Source organism: Macrosteles quadrilineatus, unplaced genomic scaffold (assembly GCF_028750875.1).
Source record: "Macrosteles quadrilineatus isolate MER2022 unplaced genomic scaffold, UCM_ALF_1.0 Scaffold_12__1_contigs__length_5162894, whole genome shotgun sequence".
Taxonomy (NCBI): domain Eukaryota; kingdom Metazoa; phylum Arthropoda; class Insecta; order Hemiptera; family Cicadellidae; genus Macrosteles; species Macrosteles quadrilineatus.
In genome coordinates this window covers 2,614,265-2,632,018 of record NW_026542605.1, presented here as the reverse complement: position 1 = coordinate 2,632,018, position 17,754 = coordinate 2,614,265, and the positions used below count along the sequence as shown (strand labels likewise).

Sequence of the window (17,754 nt, the reverse complement as noted above, 5' to 3'; positions counted from 1 at the left end):
TACAACTCCTTTCACCTCAAACCTATTTGAGGATTAAATCAATAAAACACCTAGTAATTTGCTAACTTGGAGTATTTGTCTAGCAATTTCTTCTCAACTTACGTTTGCAGACTGGGGGGAACTCGTTGTAGAAGCCGGTGGGGAGACAAACTCGAGAGCTCGGCCCGACCAGTAGATGCCCCTCGTCACAACTGTACTCGATTGTGGCTCCAACATTGAAGTTCTTGGCGACCATCGTGGAGTTGGGAGGTTGCTCTGGTTTACCACAAGCCTTTGGTTCTGTGGAAAAGATGGGAGATAAAAAAGTGTTTACAAATTTTAAAAACTTGAAACAGATTCCCATAATAAATCAAATTAAACGGGTGTCTGTTGATTTAATTGTTTTTCAGTATCGGTACTTAAAACTATACTTTGTAGTTTGTGATAATATAAATTAAATTTTGAAACTAAAGCACGTTATAGAAACTCCTCTTTTTGAGTTTTTTGGACACTGGATGACTTTCTTCGTCCTGACATCTTCATCAGTTACTAAGCATAATTTATGGTGATAGTCTAGGTAGAGTCTGAAAATGTTGATTTTCAGTAATGGTTGATTAAGTCTCATCTTTAATGACTATTAGCACAAAACATGTTAACTCATGTTTTAAAAATTTCAAAATCCATGTACCTATATTTAAAGTATTGAACCTTTCGTTTTTTCTATGGGGTCTATTTTAAAGGGAACAGCCCAATCCCTATTCTAGTTATTTTTAACATCACACTTTGGTAGGTAATTTAATACTTTACTTTGAAATGACGAACAAACAAATGTAGGTATTTAAGCCAGATATGAATAGAGATTACTGTAGGTTGAGTAGAATTATTAATTTGATCCAGAGACAAATTCCGTTTGTCTCCATAATTGATTCCCATTCATGATCAAATAAAATCAAATTTAAAAGCTAGCACTATAAACACTTGATTGATAACCCCCAAAAATAAGTTAAATTTGACTGTTCAAGAATGACATCTCACCGAATTCCACGCTCAACCTACGTTAAAACACATGCACAAAGTAGCCTAGATCCCTATCTTAATAAAAGTGATCAGAGGATAAAGCGTTATAGTTGGTGGTTTACGTCTTGGATTTGGTGAGGAATATCTATAAAAAAGATTACTTACTCTTTAAATTGTTTGTAATTCATGTATTGAAAATGTAACTAGCATGAACATGAAAAAGTGCAATCAAGACTGACTTCACGCATTACAATATTATGTACTGTATACTGACGGTGTTGGCAGATGTAGTTGATCTTGACGTTACAGTTGGTGTCGCTCCACAGCCACCCCTTGGCTCCGTCGTACCTCGCACAGTCCTCGTCTCCACCGGGCAGTGACCAGAAGCTGACAGTGACATCGTCTCCACCGAGCCACTTCCAGTTGTTGCGGTCTTGTGGATCTCTCACGGCTCCCATCCAGTACTGGCTGCTGGTGTCACTCCTGCCAATTTAAACAATTAATTTATTTGATATTCATGTCAATGGGGAGAATATCAAGATGATAATGGTTAAACAACACAGAAGTTCTTATAGGTTTTTGATTTTGGTAATTAGTTTTGGTTTAGAGGATGGTGGTTAATTTATTGAAATAAATGAGTTTTATAATTTTTTGGCTTGAGTAAAATTTCAGTTATAGCTCTCAGCGGTTTTTTGGGTAGGAGGCTGCACACAATAAACTCAAGGACTCGTGAAAAGCCTGCTGGTAATTCTTTGAGTCACTCCTGAGTCCTGATTGTATGTAGCTTTCATGTTGGTGTAGCAAATTAATTACTAATCCAATGCCCTGTTACACCACCTATACAGGAGGTCTCCCTTATCCCATAGTAATTATTAGAACTGATTGACAGTATCCCTACCTGTGTCGCCTCCACAGTTCCCAACTGATAAAGCCTTGTAGAGCTGGGTTACTCTCGTCCACCAAAGACCCGCCTCGGCTGCGGCAGAATGCCAATGCCTCCCGTAGGTTCAGGGGCTGGCGGTTGTAGAAGATATAGCACTTGCCATTATAGGTAGCAGTGCTGCCTGGTGGCTGGTCTCTGAACTGCGGACATCTCTCAATGGGAAGCGCCTACAATAGCAAAATGATAGATAAATGATGTGATTGAGAAAAATTAACTGATTAGTCCCTGAAGGTTTTTCTTGATTCAACACTTTTGTTAATGTGAGGTTGCAAAATCAACTGAATTTCAAATATTTGTTATACATTTGGGGTGTACTAATGATGGCACTAATAAAACAAAATTACAACCACCCAAAAGTTAACTAGCATCAAGAATTTATTTTATCCTCCCTCAGTATGAAAGCAATGGCATTAGTGGTCAACCTGTACTATTCTTTTTCTTGGTATTTGATAATAACTAGGTGGCGTTCGCAGAGGCATCCACAAAATTGAGCGGAGTCATCAAGGGTTCATATTATATTGTTTTTGTCATACTGCAGTAAAAACAGTAGTTTTTAATGCATGCGTTGCGGGTCTAAAGTAGCATTTTTATTCTCTAGGGAGTAAAAATAGTTTTTAGCCTCTATGGAGTAAAAATCAGTTGTTGCCAACTCAGTTGTAAATTTCGATTGTAAACTATTGCATGTATCGAAAATATGTATCGATTCGTGCTTCGTAATCATTTTAACCTACACAGTCTACAGTCTCTTCCCATAGAATTTTAGTATTGCAGATACATTAATAAATTCCCACACTCAACATTGCTCACCTTTACTACTTCCTTCACGACCCCCTACGTCATGGACCTGTTTCCCTCTCTTCTCATTGCATTTTAGGATTGCAGATACATTAATGTAATTGCCAAAGACATTTCCCACACTCTGCACAGGTAGCCTTACTAATTGCTTCACGATTTCCTACGTCATAGACCTGTATCCTTCCCTTCTCGTAACATTTAAGATTACAGATACATTTATCTAACTGCCCACACGGTTCCCCCACTCTGCACTGCCAGCCTTTAATACTTCCTTCACCACGTCCTCCGTCGAGGGGCTTATTTCCTTGCCTTCTCATTGCATTTTAGGATTGAAGATACATTAATCTAACTGTCACAGACGATTCTCACACTATGCTCATACTTTACGTTTTCCTAAGCCACTTTCCTACGTCGTGGACCTGTTTTCATCACTTTCCATATCATTTTAGTATTTTAGATACGTTAATCTAATTGCCACAAACATTCCCCACACTCTGCACTGCTAGCCTTTACTACTTCTTTCACCATTTTCTATGTCGTTGGGATGCTTCCATCCCTTCTCATGGCATTTCAGCTTTGCAGATACATTAATATAACTGCTACAAACGGTTTCTAGTTCCCACACTCCACACTGCTCACCTTACTACTTCATTCACCTCTTCCTACGTCGCGGACCTGTTTTCCTCCGTTCCCATAGCATTTTAGGATTGCAGATCTCTTAATCTACCCGTCATAAACAGTTCCCACACTCCGGACAGCTCGCCTTTACTACTTCCTTCACCACTTCCTACGTCACGGACTTGTTTCCCTCCCTTCCCATAGCATTTTAGGATTGCAGATACCTTAATCTAATCGTCATAAACAGTTCCCACGGTCCGAGATGCTTGCCTTTACTACTTCCTTCACCACTTCCTACGTCACGGACCTGTTTCCCTCCCTTCCCACAGAATTTTAGGATTGCAGATACCTTAATCTAATCGTCATAAACAGTTCCCACACTCCGGACAGCTCGCCCTGACTACTTCCTTCACCACTTCCTACGTCGCGGACCTGTTTCCCTCCCTTCCCATAGCATTTTAGGATTGCAGATACCTTAATCTAATCGTCATAAACAGTTCCCACGGTCCGAGATGCTTGCCTTTACTACTTCCTTCACCACTTCCTACGTCACGGACCTGTTTCCCTCCCTTCCCATAGCATCATATGATTGCAAATACCTTAATCTAATGGTAATAAACAGATCCCACGCCCCGAACAGCTCGCGTTTACTACTTCCTTCACCACTTCCCACGTCGTGGACCTGTTTTCCTCCCTTCCCATAGCATTTTAGGATTGTAGATACCTTAATCTAATCGTCATAAACAGTTCCCACACTCCGGACAGCTCGCCTTGACTACTTTCTTTACCACTTCCTACGACGTGGACCTGTTTTCCTCCCTTCCCATAGCATTTTAGGATTGTAGATACCTTAATCTAATCGTCATAAACAGTTTCCACACTCCGGACAGCTCGCCTTTACTACTTTCTTCACCACTTCCTACGTCGTGGACCTGTTTCCCTCCATTCCCAAAGCATCATAGGATTGTAGATACCTTAATCTAATCGTCATAAACAGTTTCCACACTCCGGACAGCTCGCCTTGACTACTTTCTTCACCACTTCCTACGACGTGGACCTGTTTTCGTCCCTTCCCATAGCATTTTAGGATTGCAGATGCCTCAATCTAATTGTCATAAACAGTTCCCACACTCCGGACAGCTCGCCTTTACTACTTCCTTCACCACTTCCTACGTCACGGACCTGTTTTCCTCCCTTTCCAAAGCATTTTAGGATTGTAGATACCTTAATCTAATCGTCATAAACAGTTCCCACGGTCCGAGATGCTTGCCTTTACTACTTCCCTCACCACTTCCTACGTTGCGGACCTGTTTCCTCCCCTTCCCATAGCATTTTAGGATTGCAGATACCTTAATCTAATGGTAATTAAAAAAATGGTAATGAACAGATCCCGCGCCCCGAACAGCTCGCTTTTACTACTTCCTTCACCACTTCCTACGTCGCGGAACTGTTTCCTTCCCTTCCAATAGCATTTTAGGATTGCAGATGCCTCAATTTAATCGTCATAACCTGTTCCCACACTCCGGACAGCTCGCCTTGATTACTTCCTTTACCACTTCCTACGTCGTGGACCTGTTTTCATCCCTTCCCATAGAATTGTAGGAATGCATATACCTTAATAATCTTAATCTAATCGTCATGAAAAGTTTCCACACTCCAGACTGCTAACCTTTACTACTTCCTTCACCACTTCCTACGTCACGGACCTGAAGCTAGTGTTGTCATTTGATTATATTTATGATCCATACCGTTTCTGTTCTAATATCTGTGGAATAATGCTATCAGCTATTTCTTTATTTGCTGCATTCAAAACAGCTGATCATATGTCTTTGTTTATGTGTCAAATACTGCTTCCATAAGGATTACATTGAAACTTTGAGACCCAGTGGGGCGGATTCCTGAGAGACTTTTTTAACGCCATATAGATGTTGACACTCACCGATATGGTCTTTATCACCATGCAAAATTTGAAAACGATTGATTCAGCCGTCTAGGAGGAGTTTGCGTATTACGAAATGCATAAGAGTCGACGTATAAGAGCTTCGCTCGCTTCGCTCGCTCCGCTCAATAATTGATAATTGATATTTGATAAACAAACGGGATCAAAAACAAAGTGAGTCTCATTTATCTACATTTCATCCAAATTCCTCCATATAGGAATATATTTCTTTCAAATAATATTCCAAGCTCAATTACTTGAACTTGATCATTTGGACATTTCTTGGTCCTAATGATGAGAATAGACTCTGTCTACTGCTTACAGGAAAAAAAGTCAAATATACATTTTACTCAATCTTGTGATACCCAAAATAGGAAATATCATAACATCTATATTTTAGTTTTCACAAGTTGTATTACCTGGTCAGTGTATACAAAGGCTTCACAAATGCTAAGCTGGTTGGTGCCTGTGGTTCCCTCCAGATGAACAGACACAAAGGCACCAGGCATTGGAGGGTTGCATGGTAGGAAGAGTGGCTTGCCTTCCTCTAGGAACCCTGTGAATCTGTTGCAGATAGGGTTGGTTCCCAGGTCTGGTCTGTTGTTCCCCACTCGCACTACTATCGTGGCTGGCTTGTTTTTACCTAGAACAAAACCATAATTGATTTTTTATTTGGTACCCTGGTCAGAAAAGTACACCTTTTACCGAGGAAAGATTGTTATGTAGTTAATTCCGATGTAATTAGAAGATACTACACTGAGTGAATGCTTTGTTCATGTTCTCTGTGGTTGCAGAAGCAATATACAAAATACAAGTGTTCAAAAAAAGGTGTAGAGACATAGTTTATGTAGTGATTCCTTGAAAAAAAAAATAAGTTAAGAAGTTGTTATATGTCTGTATCTGTATGATTTTTACAAAAACACTCATAACTCCTTAACAATTTGAACTACAGCATTGAGATTTAGCATTGATCGAGCATTGAAGAGTTATAACCATCGGTGGCTTGCTGATTGAGTCATTTTCTATAGAAAAAGTCAAACTCATAAATAAGAGCAGTAAATGGCAAGGAAAGAGAAAAGAGCTGGAAAGACTCAAGAAAACGGCTTATAACGACAGGTTAAAATAATAGGGGTTTGTATTGATCGATAAAATTTAGTTTTGTTCTTTGTTGTAATCTCCCTATTTTTAATAACATTTTTATTTGTAAAGAAGGTTATTTGTTTACTTCGATGCTTTATTAGCAGACATGAGGCCGCATCCTAGTAAACTAGTACATAAATATAAAACTAGAATGTTAAGTCAAGTTAAAGGTTTTCTGTTTTTATTTTAAACCCAAACCGTCTATCACCTTCTTGGGGTTTTATTCAAGCAGAATAATTAAGACCAAGTCCTGCCATCATATCTGCCATCATCTCTGCCTGCAAGAAAGCAAGTTCAAAGTAGTATAATTAAGAGACATAATAAATACAAAACAGTAATAGGGAATAATAATATGTTTATTTAAGGGTCACCTACTTAAGGTTTTTTTAAACCAAACAGAATTAGGACAGAGTCCATTCTTCCATTCTGCCTGGTGGGGTACGGCCCTTGAGGGAACCATTCCGGCATTCGCCTTAGTGAGGAAAGAAACCGTACAAACTCTCCTCAGAATGGTCGGCCTGATAGTCAGACCTCCCGAATGTGAAGCAGCGTGATGCCACCTCACTCGGTCAGATTAATACTACTACAAAGATACTTAATACTAGTTAATACATAGGTTAAAACATAAGTTACTGTACTTAATACTTAGATACATCAAATAAAAAACCTTAATACTAATCTTGAATTGTGTTTCTTCCTTTCTTCCATATCCTTGAAAGCCTTAATTTTTTCCTTTGTTCTCAGCAGCAACTCATCTTCAGGCAGAACATTCAGTTGTTGATCTTTTCAGCGGCTTCCTCTTGAAGTTCTCAGATGATCACCTTTCCATAGTATGTGATTCTCCACATATTTTGCGGCCAACAAAAACACTTCGGCATTTGGAAACTCGTCTAAAGAGAGTCCTCTCCATATATTAGTATCTGAAGAACAACACCTTGCAGCTACAACATCAAATCCCTGCATGGTCCCATAAAATCCCATCTTTCCCTGCATGGTCACCATCTTTCTCCAAAGGCGGTATGGTTCCTTTTTATTGTTGTCCTCTGCAAGATTTCAGATTGGAGTAATGTGATGCCAATGGACAAACTCCATCATGTATTTCACAGAACTGCTTTACTTGTTCTTACTCTTCCAAACTCACTCCAACCACATGAGTTTTCCCAAATTTGACTGAAAAATTTAACAGCATCCATTTATTTTCTGGTCGGAGATTTAATTGGAGACTTAATTGTTTCCATAGAAACAAATATTTACTGACTTTTGTGATTGGTTTACTTGTTTGTTAAAGCATAGACAAATAGAATTAAATATAGACCAAACACAGTGCTGCAGTTAGCATAAGTTTTGAATAACTTCTTGATCAGCATTGTACAAGTACTTTTATATGTATTTACCGTCTTGTAAGTCAACAGTATAAGTTAGTGTAAATATATTATTACAAGTGTCATTAGACGTATTTATTTTTGTTTTTTTTTCATATAAGTTTTAGCGTCCACCGCTAGGAGTACCGTGTAGTTACATAACACGTGCTTAAGGCAGTGGACGCCAGATCTTATGCTAACTGCAGCACTGCTGTCGGTCTATATTTAATTCTATTCGTCTATTGTTAAACTTAACTACACTTGTTCTACATTCTATATAATTTTAAACTGTACCCTCCACAAGTGTGTCATACGAATATACAATGCTGGCTATAAAATACTGTAATGCAAAAAAATTTAGAACTATTATATTTGAAGGTGGATCTAAACATTTATTCTAATGAGTTCACGAACCAGCATGACCGGACTATGGGAAAGTTTTATAGGATATAAATGGAGAAAACTGTATATTGAGAGATTAACTTCTCTGTTATTCATAACTCAAACTAAGCTTAACAAGATATCGTTGATACCTCAATAAAATTTATAAAATGTTTTGTATCTTGAGATTTTCTGGTAAAATTAACGGTTTAATTGAAATTTGGAATGAAATATTAAAAATAGCCACCATTCTAAAACAGTTTACGAGTTTCGTTCACATTTTTCTCAAAGGTAGCGGCTAATAAGATGGACATTTTTTGCATAATCTCAAATACTGTGGTTCAAACCGCTAAGGAGTTATGAAAGTTTTTGTAAACAAAACACAAACAGACACTAAAAACAAACCAAGATAGCACATTAAAATGTTAACATAAATTTTGTTGCATATTTTGACTCAAGGAATCACTACTAAACCATGTCCCCACCCTTATTGAACACTCTGTAACTAACTGTAGTAAAAGAAAGAAACTAAGGGACAGTATGAACACCTTAATGCACATTACATTAGGAATATAAGGATTTATTTATGTAATATCTTCCATTCATCTTCTCCATAAGCTACTCACCATTGTAGTCGAAGGTGGTTCTGTAAGTATGAAGTAGTAGCATTTTTCTTGCAATTTTAAGTGCCCTTATTTCATGGCATATGAGGACTCCAATGAATCAACCTTAAGGAACTTTTTTAGTGACAATGCAGTTTCTCTAGATTACTCACCACAACAAGCTTTCCCAAAGTCCAGCCTGACGAGCTGTACCATGTAGGGCTCCAACAGGTTGACATACCACCAAGGTACTCTCTCAGGCCTAGTGAGGGTACAGGTCTCTGCGTTGAAGAAGGAGCTGGTGCTGCCATCAATGGCCTTCTGGGGAACTCCTCCTTGCTCAGAACTGATCTGCATGGGAGCTTTTCCAGCTGCCACGTTCAGAACTGCAACAAAACACAATGTTTGAGGATCTATGCAAAGGAAAGATTTTGATTAATTGAGATGTACATTAAAGAGAAGAAAATCACAGTAGATGAGAATTCTCGTAGATTGCAATATGAACAAGATATTGTGGCTTAGGATGATTATCAGATTTGGTAAGTTGGTGGGTGTTGATTACGTGGGGTTTCTATTGGTATTGTTAATTGTGTAGCACATAGAGGGATTGGATAAGGGAAATGTAAGTTGCCCAAGATCATGTCATTGAGTGAAGTAGTAGGCCCAATCGATTTAGATTTTTATGAAACAGGTAATATACTAAAACTTTCACAAAGAAGATCAACATCTAGATTGAAGTACAGTCGGCCTACTACAGATAATAATGCATGAAACATATTTCTTTCTGTTTTTAAGAATTCTTTCTTGTATGTTTAAAGTATGTAGCACTAAAGTAAGGGAACTCCTCCCGGGAGTTCAATAAGTCATGCGCCAGTCACAAAATTGTCACACAATCTGCATTCTTCGTTTTGAACGGCAGATTCTACATTACAAAATTACAGTACTTTGAGTGGCAGATCGCACGTAAAGGGAGGGAACCATTTTCATTCTAGAAAACCCATACTTAGTCAACACTGGAGGAAGCTGTTCTATCCGCTACGATAGACTTGATATGGCATCCGTTTGCGTAAACGTAAAAAGCCTTTTCTAAGACCTCGGTGTTAATGTTACTTTCACTGGGAGTGTCCGCCATTGTACTGTGTTGTGTTGTGTTGTATATGTGTATGGCTTTCTATTGACGAGACCACAAAGGACGTTAACTCACGAGTCTACTCATTCACTCCGTCGATGTTGTCACTTCGTCCAGCGTTCAGAATAGTTTATCGACATATGGAGTCGTCATGTAGTAGACCCAGCTTTGGGGTCACTCGTTCTCAATCGTATTTCTAGAGGAGGGTTGTTGCTTTAAAAGCCTTAGATTGTTAATGGGTTTAAAACATCGATCGAGTCTGTCAACTAGATGGATTCAATCACTGGCGGGAGATACCGTAAGATAACAAATCCAGGACTACAAAAGTGGTTCTCTTTTATTCTTACAGAAAATTACAGTAAAAGAGGATAATTATTGATTGTATTATGCTAAAGATAATGAACGTCGTCTATCAAAAGATAAATTGTCATTAATATTTTATTTTTCACATACACGTTTTATATATTTGTTTTGTTATAATGGCAGTTGATAGATTATGTAGATATCATTCAAGTATGATATTGAATATGCATCTAACCTGCCACCTAAACGGGAAATTTGTAAATATTTACATATAATATTAGTATGTTTGTCTCTGTCAATCCAGCAAGCTGGTCATCGACGTCAATGAGGTAATTAAGGTAGGTGAATCTTGGAAAAGATGTAACTATAAACCAACAATGTAACAGACCAGCCAAGCCTTGCCCCCAAAAGTGAAGTATTTACTTCAGAGCCAAAATGAAGTCTTAAGAAACTTATAGTATGAGTATAAAAAAGCCCTCTAGTCTTTTTTCTAAAAAAGTTCTTCTTCCCTCGGGCAACCGTTTGCTTCTCCTACCATAAAGCATTCTCATCGCATGTGAATGTTTGATCATTTCCTGTGTAAGATTTGCAAAGTTGGAGAGTGAAGTGATTTCTCTTCACAAAAACCCCAACGAAGCTGACTTAGATGGCAAATCCAGTAGATAGTCGTGTCAAGAAGAGAGAGAGGCACTTAGTATGCGACGAGCAAAGGATTGCCAACCTCAAAGAATCGGTGCCGTACACGCATGGCAGACTTTCTGCAAAATGGAAACTATAAATGAGTCATGTTGGCATTGCTGATACTACTAAATGAGAGAAAATCTTTAAATTGATAGGAACTTTCTAATTGACATTCGACACCCACACATAATATTGAGAGGTTCCTACCAAATTGCCAATTAAGGCGGGGAAACGCATGATTTAACCTAAATATCAACAAAGAATGAATAGTTTAGTTTTAGTAGTAGTGTAGTTTTGCTACCAAGGCCAGATTTTTCTTTGGGCAGAACCATTTGATCAAAAGCAAAATGATCGGGGACTGCTGGGCTTAGTTTTTAACCATGAAGTTACACTTAGTATGCGACGAGCAAAGGATTGCCAACCTCAAAGAATCGGTGCCGTACACGCATGGCAGACTTTCTGCAAAATGGAAACTATAAATGAGTCATGTTGGCATTGCTGATACTACTAAATGAGAGAAAATCTTTAAATTGATAGGAACTTTCTAATTAACATTCGACACCCACACATAATATTGAGAGGTTCCTACCAAATTGCCAATTAAGGCGGGGAAACGCATGATTTAACCTAAATATCAACAAAGAATGAATAGTTTAGTTTCAGTAGTAGTGTAGTTTTGCTACCAAGGCCAGATTTTTCTTTGGGCAGAACCATTTGATCAAAAGCAAAATGATCGGGGACTGCTGGGCTTAGTTTTTAACCATGAAGTTACACTTATAACTTCTCAGGATGAGCTGGGTCGTAATAGTATGACTTATCGTAAATGATTCTATTATACTTTTGCATGTTGACTAAGCTAAAACTATGTGATTTGAGACTTCGCATAAAATAAAACGGGGCTTACAGAGCTAACGGGGATTTACAAAATACCAATGTAGGTCTTAAACTTGACAGATATCTTTCAGTTAAATCATCAGTTGAATTCACATGTAAATGATCTTCGAAGAATTCATAGGCTTCTTTATCTCACAAATTAAAAAATATCTCTTAAATTCGAAATTTTCCTCTTCCGTATATCCTAGACACTATACAGTATCTTTAGAAAGTAAGATCGGCCAATGCGACATGTGTGTTTTGGCTACGGTTATTATCCTGACATATTCAACACTTTCCCGATTATTTTAGGGGAAAGTGTCATTGATGAGGGCATGAAGGGAGGATACAGGTTCGAAAGTTCCTCCCGGTGGATTAGCGATTGGACCCGCTCCGGCAAGGAAGAGCTGGAATGTTCCCGAATTCTTAATTTAACTAACAACGTTGCGTTACTAATCATTCTAGATTGACTTGCTCACGTTTTTAACCCGGTTATACACACAGGTAATTAATTATTTGATGAAATAATGGCGTTGTTGAAACCCATTTGTGACAAGATGGAAATATACTATCAATGGGTATGCCGAATGTAGATTTCAAGCGCACTGATATCTCCAGCGAATCATATTGCCATTACCAGGTTAAGCTGTAGGTTGTAGAAGGTTTGAACATAAACCACTCCCAATTAAATTTACAATCATTTATGAATCAGCCGAAGTCAGTTTGAATATTGTTTTCCTCAGATTTAAAAGAGGGCGTTTTGTAGTTTGAGATTTGTTTCTTGTTACTTAACATTTTTTTAACTATCAACGAAATATAACAATCAATTTTGTAATTTATTTCACCCTGGTGTTATAACAATACCTTAAAGTATAAACCGTAAATCCATCCTAAAATGTCAGAGATACATAGACACAATTCGTTAGTGTAAAACACGCACAAAAGCAGACTGATTCTACAATAGGATGGGATACTTGCAGGAGAGTATATTTGATCAATAGTTTTAAATACCAAAAACTCACGAATGAAATACAACGTCCGATCATATGCACCATACGAAACACTCCCATCCATCATAAAGCCTAATGAGTAACAAAGAGCTGTCCATTATCGGAAACATTACCAGATGCCATGGAGCAATATGTCATCAAGGAAGTAACGGGAGGAAGGATGTTGAATAACGACCCCAACACGAACGTCGATACTATAAAGTGCACTTAGGCTTCATGATAACACTGTTGTCTGCCTTCACACTCAACACTCGGTATCAGCTGGCAGCCGGATACTAGCTGAGGGTAGTGGCTTGGGACAGGACAGTGAACTAACATTATTAATCGGTTACCTTTGGATTCGATCGGAATGGACCCGGTGCGAAATTGGTAAACGTTGAATTTATGAAAGTCGCAATCAACTTATCTTCCTTGTAACAAAAAACTATATTTTCGTTGGGTTTCCTCTAACCATGTATATGCGATCATAAATTAAACGAATCACAAAGTTTACGAGCTATCCCTGACTGTAGAAAACCCTTAATGATATCAATCAAAAGATGGTCATTCAAATATTTGTGTAACAGAAACAGTTGAGGGTTGGGTCAGGTATCAGTGAAGAGCCCTTCTCCTCCCACCTGATTTTACGCTCCGCTGCTTCACAAAAAACAGCACCCTGCAACGAAACACCTGCATCATGCCCTTCCCCTCTATAATCGAGACGTCGCACTTACACCGTCTTTTGTCCACATTGTTGCCTTGACTCTGGATCGGTTCAGGATAAAATACAATAATTCGTTAAAACATTGACAGTTTCCATAGCTCAAAACATTTCATCGCTAAATTAATTATTATTTCCTCGAACAATAAACCACATTTTTCTATTACATAATCCTGATTTATTCAGATAAATACACTGAAATTTGAACTGTTTAGAGAGTAAGCATTCACAACGAACAGAGAACAAACGAAGGGAGAACCATAAAAAAACATGACTAAAACACGTAAAACATAAGATATATCCTTAATGAAAAACAAAGACATAAAATATAAATGTATTTTTATGTTTAGAGAAAAAAATTGTAGTGTCTGTTACTATGTAGAGTAAAATAACTCGCCACTTGGAATGGAGCGAAATAATCAGTGCAAATTTAGCTTTTTGGCTGATTATGATCAGCTTCTCCGTAGCCAAGACCACGATTGCTCAAAGATCGAGAACAGGTATGTTCAGTTTTTAACTATCATGGAGCTACTGACTTTTCTCAAGATCGAACCGATGACCTTCTGACTATAAACAATAACAATTTTAACCACTCAGCTACTGGCTATACAATTGGAGTACGAAATGTCAAAAAATAATTATCACAGTTAAGTACATGACTTGGAATTTCGATGTTAGAGCCTAAAAGAAGAGTCAACATCCAGAACCTAACCTGTATCGTGTCGGGGAGTTGAATATTCGAAAGTAAGCATATGCAGTAAATCCATAGACGCATGCTAATTCATATAATACCATAATCTATTATTTCTAGAGCGTATCTGTTCTCAGTGTTTCTGCAGTGTGTAACAAGCCTGCAGACGACGGTTCCAGGAGGTCATGATACGAGGAAGCAGAGCAACATGATAGGAGCCGCTTGGCTGATAACGTTGATAGTGAAATGGCAAGTGCATATCCGCCGCGGTGGCGTCTGCAGGTCTCACAAGAACAAGTCCTGCGACCTGCGACGTCTTCGGCTTTCACTCAATCAGCCCCACTTACACCGTACCAAGTGGGCCAGTAGGCCTCTGAGTTACATCATTTAACTATTCATCCTTTTCGTCAACTCTTGTTCTTTCGGCCTCGTCTCCAGACAATGCGGCATCTCTTCTTAACTATTCGCCCTTTACATAAATTCGTGTTCTTTCGGCCTCGTCTTCGGACAATGTAATGCAACTCTTCCATGTTCCAAGCATCAATGGTCAAGAAGAAATATAAACTTTCTACTTTGTTTTCGAAATTGTTCGCGCGTGGGAACCCAGGATTTACCGCTTTTTGATGCGAGTTAACTGTAAAGTTTGGAGGTAAACATGACTGTGGTTGAAGAACTGTGTGATATTCCTTGGTGTGAAGATTCAATGTAATTTAATTCTTATTTCTTGAAAGAACTAACATCGCACTACTTAAAAGGGGTTTCGCTAATGGTGGGATTTTCATCAAAATAACCAAATAATACAAAATTAAAACCGTAGTACATTGTTGTTATCTGTTAAACATTATTCTCACGAGGTGGTAAAAAAATGTTCATTATCAATTTTCTTGTCGTAAATAGTCGGCCCAAATAATGTAGAGTATCGGTTTATATTCAATCATTATTATCGTTCTGTATTTCCGAGACAAAAGACTGTGCACCGTATGACTAATGACACAATCCATAAACCACAACATTGACACATCTCATTATTCGATAAAAAAAACGCTCAACGATAATGTCTATAAACAATTTTAAATCAAGGCATTTATCAAGAACCTGTATATATTGGAACCTATGATGCTATGATAGCTATACGCTCTAGGTTACAGGTCTAGCAATCGAATTCCACATTCCTTTCCATACAGCTGATCTCGCTCTGACCCAAGACTTATCCTTCATCTTCATCTCCCACGTTCTCATGATTACCGCCCCCTCCTTTCCCGCCATTCCTACCGCTGATCTCGTTTTGGCGCCAACGGCCGTTTCGGCTGCTAGTAATGCTCGTAATCTGCTCGACTAGATCTTGAACACGCTTGCGATAGGGATAATACAGGAAATGTGATATTTTATCAATGTAAATTTATATTTGACCAATTTAACACTTTAGGGCCCTCCCTTGCAGAGAGATACTGTCTCCTAACTTATTATAAATAGAAGCCAAATTTAGATTGAAAGTCTAAGATTTGTAAAATATTTCAAAGTTGTTTTTATGCCTTTAATTTTGGGGAGGGTTTCGGTTGGTATAGTACCAAAGTCGTAGGGCTTCTATCCTGGAGGCCTGGTTCAAAATCCGGTTTACTTTTCGATATGTAAAACAGTGTTTGGGGGTTCAGGAAGTGCATTAAAATAAAGACTCATTCGTCTATAAGACTTATTATGTGCTAGATCCCTTCTATATAAGATCTTCTTCCTAAATCTTAGTTAAATCTTAATTACTTTCTAAACAATCAGTTTAATGATGAAACAAAACTGTAATAAACAACTGCACGAGAAGGTTAGCTGATTAACGTGTTATGCAAAAATTATCCTTATATCAAGGGATTCTGATGGTATCGCTGTATGCAGAGGAAATGGGGAAGGAGCTGAGTCGGAAAGGCGCTAGTTGCGTGCGATATGCACTGCTGGAGTAGGCCACGGTCGGAACCCATCACTGATCATCACGTTACTTTACCTTGAAACTTTAGTTTACGTAAATCTGAACGAAAATGTGCTTTACTGACGTATTCCGTCAAAATATATCCAAATCAATTTGTTCTATGAGAAAGATTGCTTCATATGACCACATTGTTTTAAAGCTGTCAATTCGTTGTTCCCTTTCATATCGGTCGTCAGAGATGCAACATGACGAACAGACTTACTCGAAACATTACTTTGGTTTATAGTGACAACTGATCGATGTGGAAGTCATCGGACCGTAAAGTTGTGGAAACGCCTGAGCAAATGTGATGTAACTATTACAACTCTCAGTAAATTCATGAGTTAGGGATCTAAATCTTCAGCCATTGAAATGCATTCATGAAAAGTTGCACTAAGTTACTATTTACAAATCCACAAAATATGAAAATTTCATAAATCTATTCTTGAGTTATGTCTGAATCCTCGGGATTCTGGGTTTGGTGAAAAGGACAGTTAGATGACGCGTCCATTACCCGCCAAAGGGCACCAGGCCACCGCGTTCTCAATTAGATTTTATCACGGAATCTGTAGATTCTCCAAGATAAACCTGCCTCGTCCTGTACGTGGCAGTATGCATGGTGAAACACCTGACAGAAATATGGCACATTTTAAACTAAGATTTGTGTCGAAAACCTTTAGCCTACATCCTATGTCGATTTGTAGTATTTTTATACAGTATCATAAATTTGAAAGCAGCCATATCTCGTAATCGAAGAGATTTTAGAGCAGTGATTCCTCGTGTATTTTGACGTCTGAATCTGGTTTTAAGGTTTGATAGCTAATTTTTTTCCCAAAATATTGAAACAAATTCAAACCAATGAATTTTTATTGGTTTTATGGTGTTACGGAAAATATCAAGTTATCTATTATTTTGTTATCTAAGAACAAAAAATACAATATTGAGGACATTTCTCATCACAATATTAGTAAAAACAAAGTTTTTACGACGTTTTGATCCGGATTCTGTCCCCCGTCCTCAGGCGAGAAAGCATATTGAAAATTACAATAATTATACACGAACCCAGCCGAAGCTACAATAAAAACCACGCACCCCTATAGTCAGTACTATTATAAATAAATGTAAAAAAAATATTAAGATAAATATATATATAAAGTATCAAAATTATTAATAGTCATCATTTTAACACTAAAGATCCGTACAAGATCCGCGACCATTTTAAAATTGAAATGTTTCTGATATTTGTGTACATTAACTTTTTCAAGTGTTGATATAAATTAATATAAATTGATGTACAATTGACTGGACTGTTAACCAGGTGATCTTTCGTAAAAATAAGTGTATACAGATGTATCGTTGAAACTAACGAATGAAATACTTCAGTTTCAGTATCTGCTGTACAATTTGTTAGAATGAAAATTACATGTTTGCGCGAATATAGCGGATTTTTGTAGGAGCGACTGTAAGATATCAATAATAAGCCGAGATAATGCGATTTAAAATGCAAACACGCTCACAGCCTGTAATTTGCCAAAATGGCAATTACCAAATTATACGATTGCTATTGCACATGTTTACACACCACAATCGAGACATGGTGGTGACGAATTTGCATAGGGTTGGCGGGTGGGGAGTGGA

The 17,754-nt window shown here is 37.9% G+C and overlaps 1 protein-coding gene across 2 annotated transcripts in view; it reads right to left on the bottom strand.

Annotated features, from left to right (window-relative positions):
- The window catches only part of LOC129004864 (uncharacterized), a 68,403-nt gene that overhangs the window by 8,694 nt on the left and 41,955 nt on the right, over window positions 1-17,754 (bottom strand). For both annotated transcript variants that reach the window (XM_054433544.1, XM_054433545.1), the window contains exons 3-7: window positions 8,949-9,161; window positions 5,711-5,934; window positions 1,895-2,106; window positions 1,271-1,479; window positions 103-279 (exon numbers count right to left, since the gene is read on the bottom strand). In XM_054433544.1, coding sequence (XP_054289519.1) covers window positions 103-279; window positions 1,271-1,479; window positions 1,895-2,106; window positions 5,711-5,934; window positions 8,949-9,161 — 1,035 coding nt within the window. The remainder of the gene's footprint in view (window positions 1-102; window positions 280-1,270; window positions 1,480-1,894; window positions 2,107-5,710; window positions 5,935-8,948; window positions 9,162-17,754) is intronic.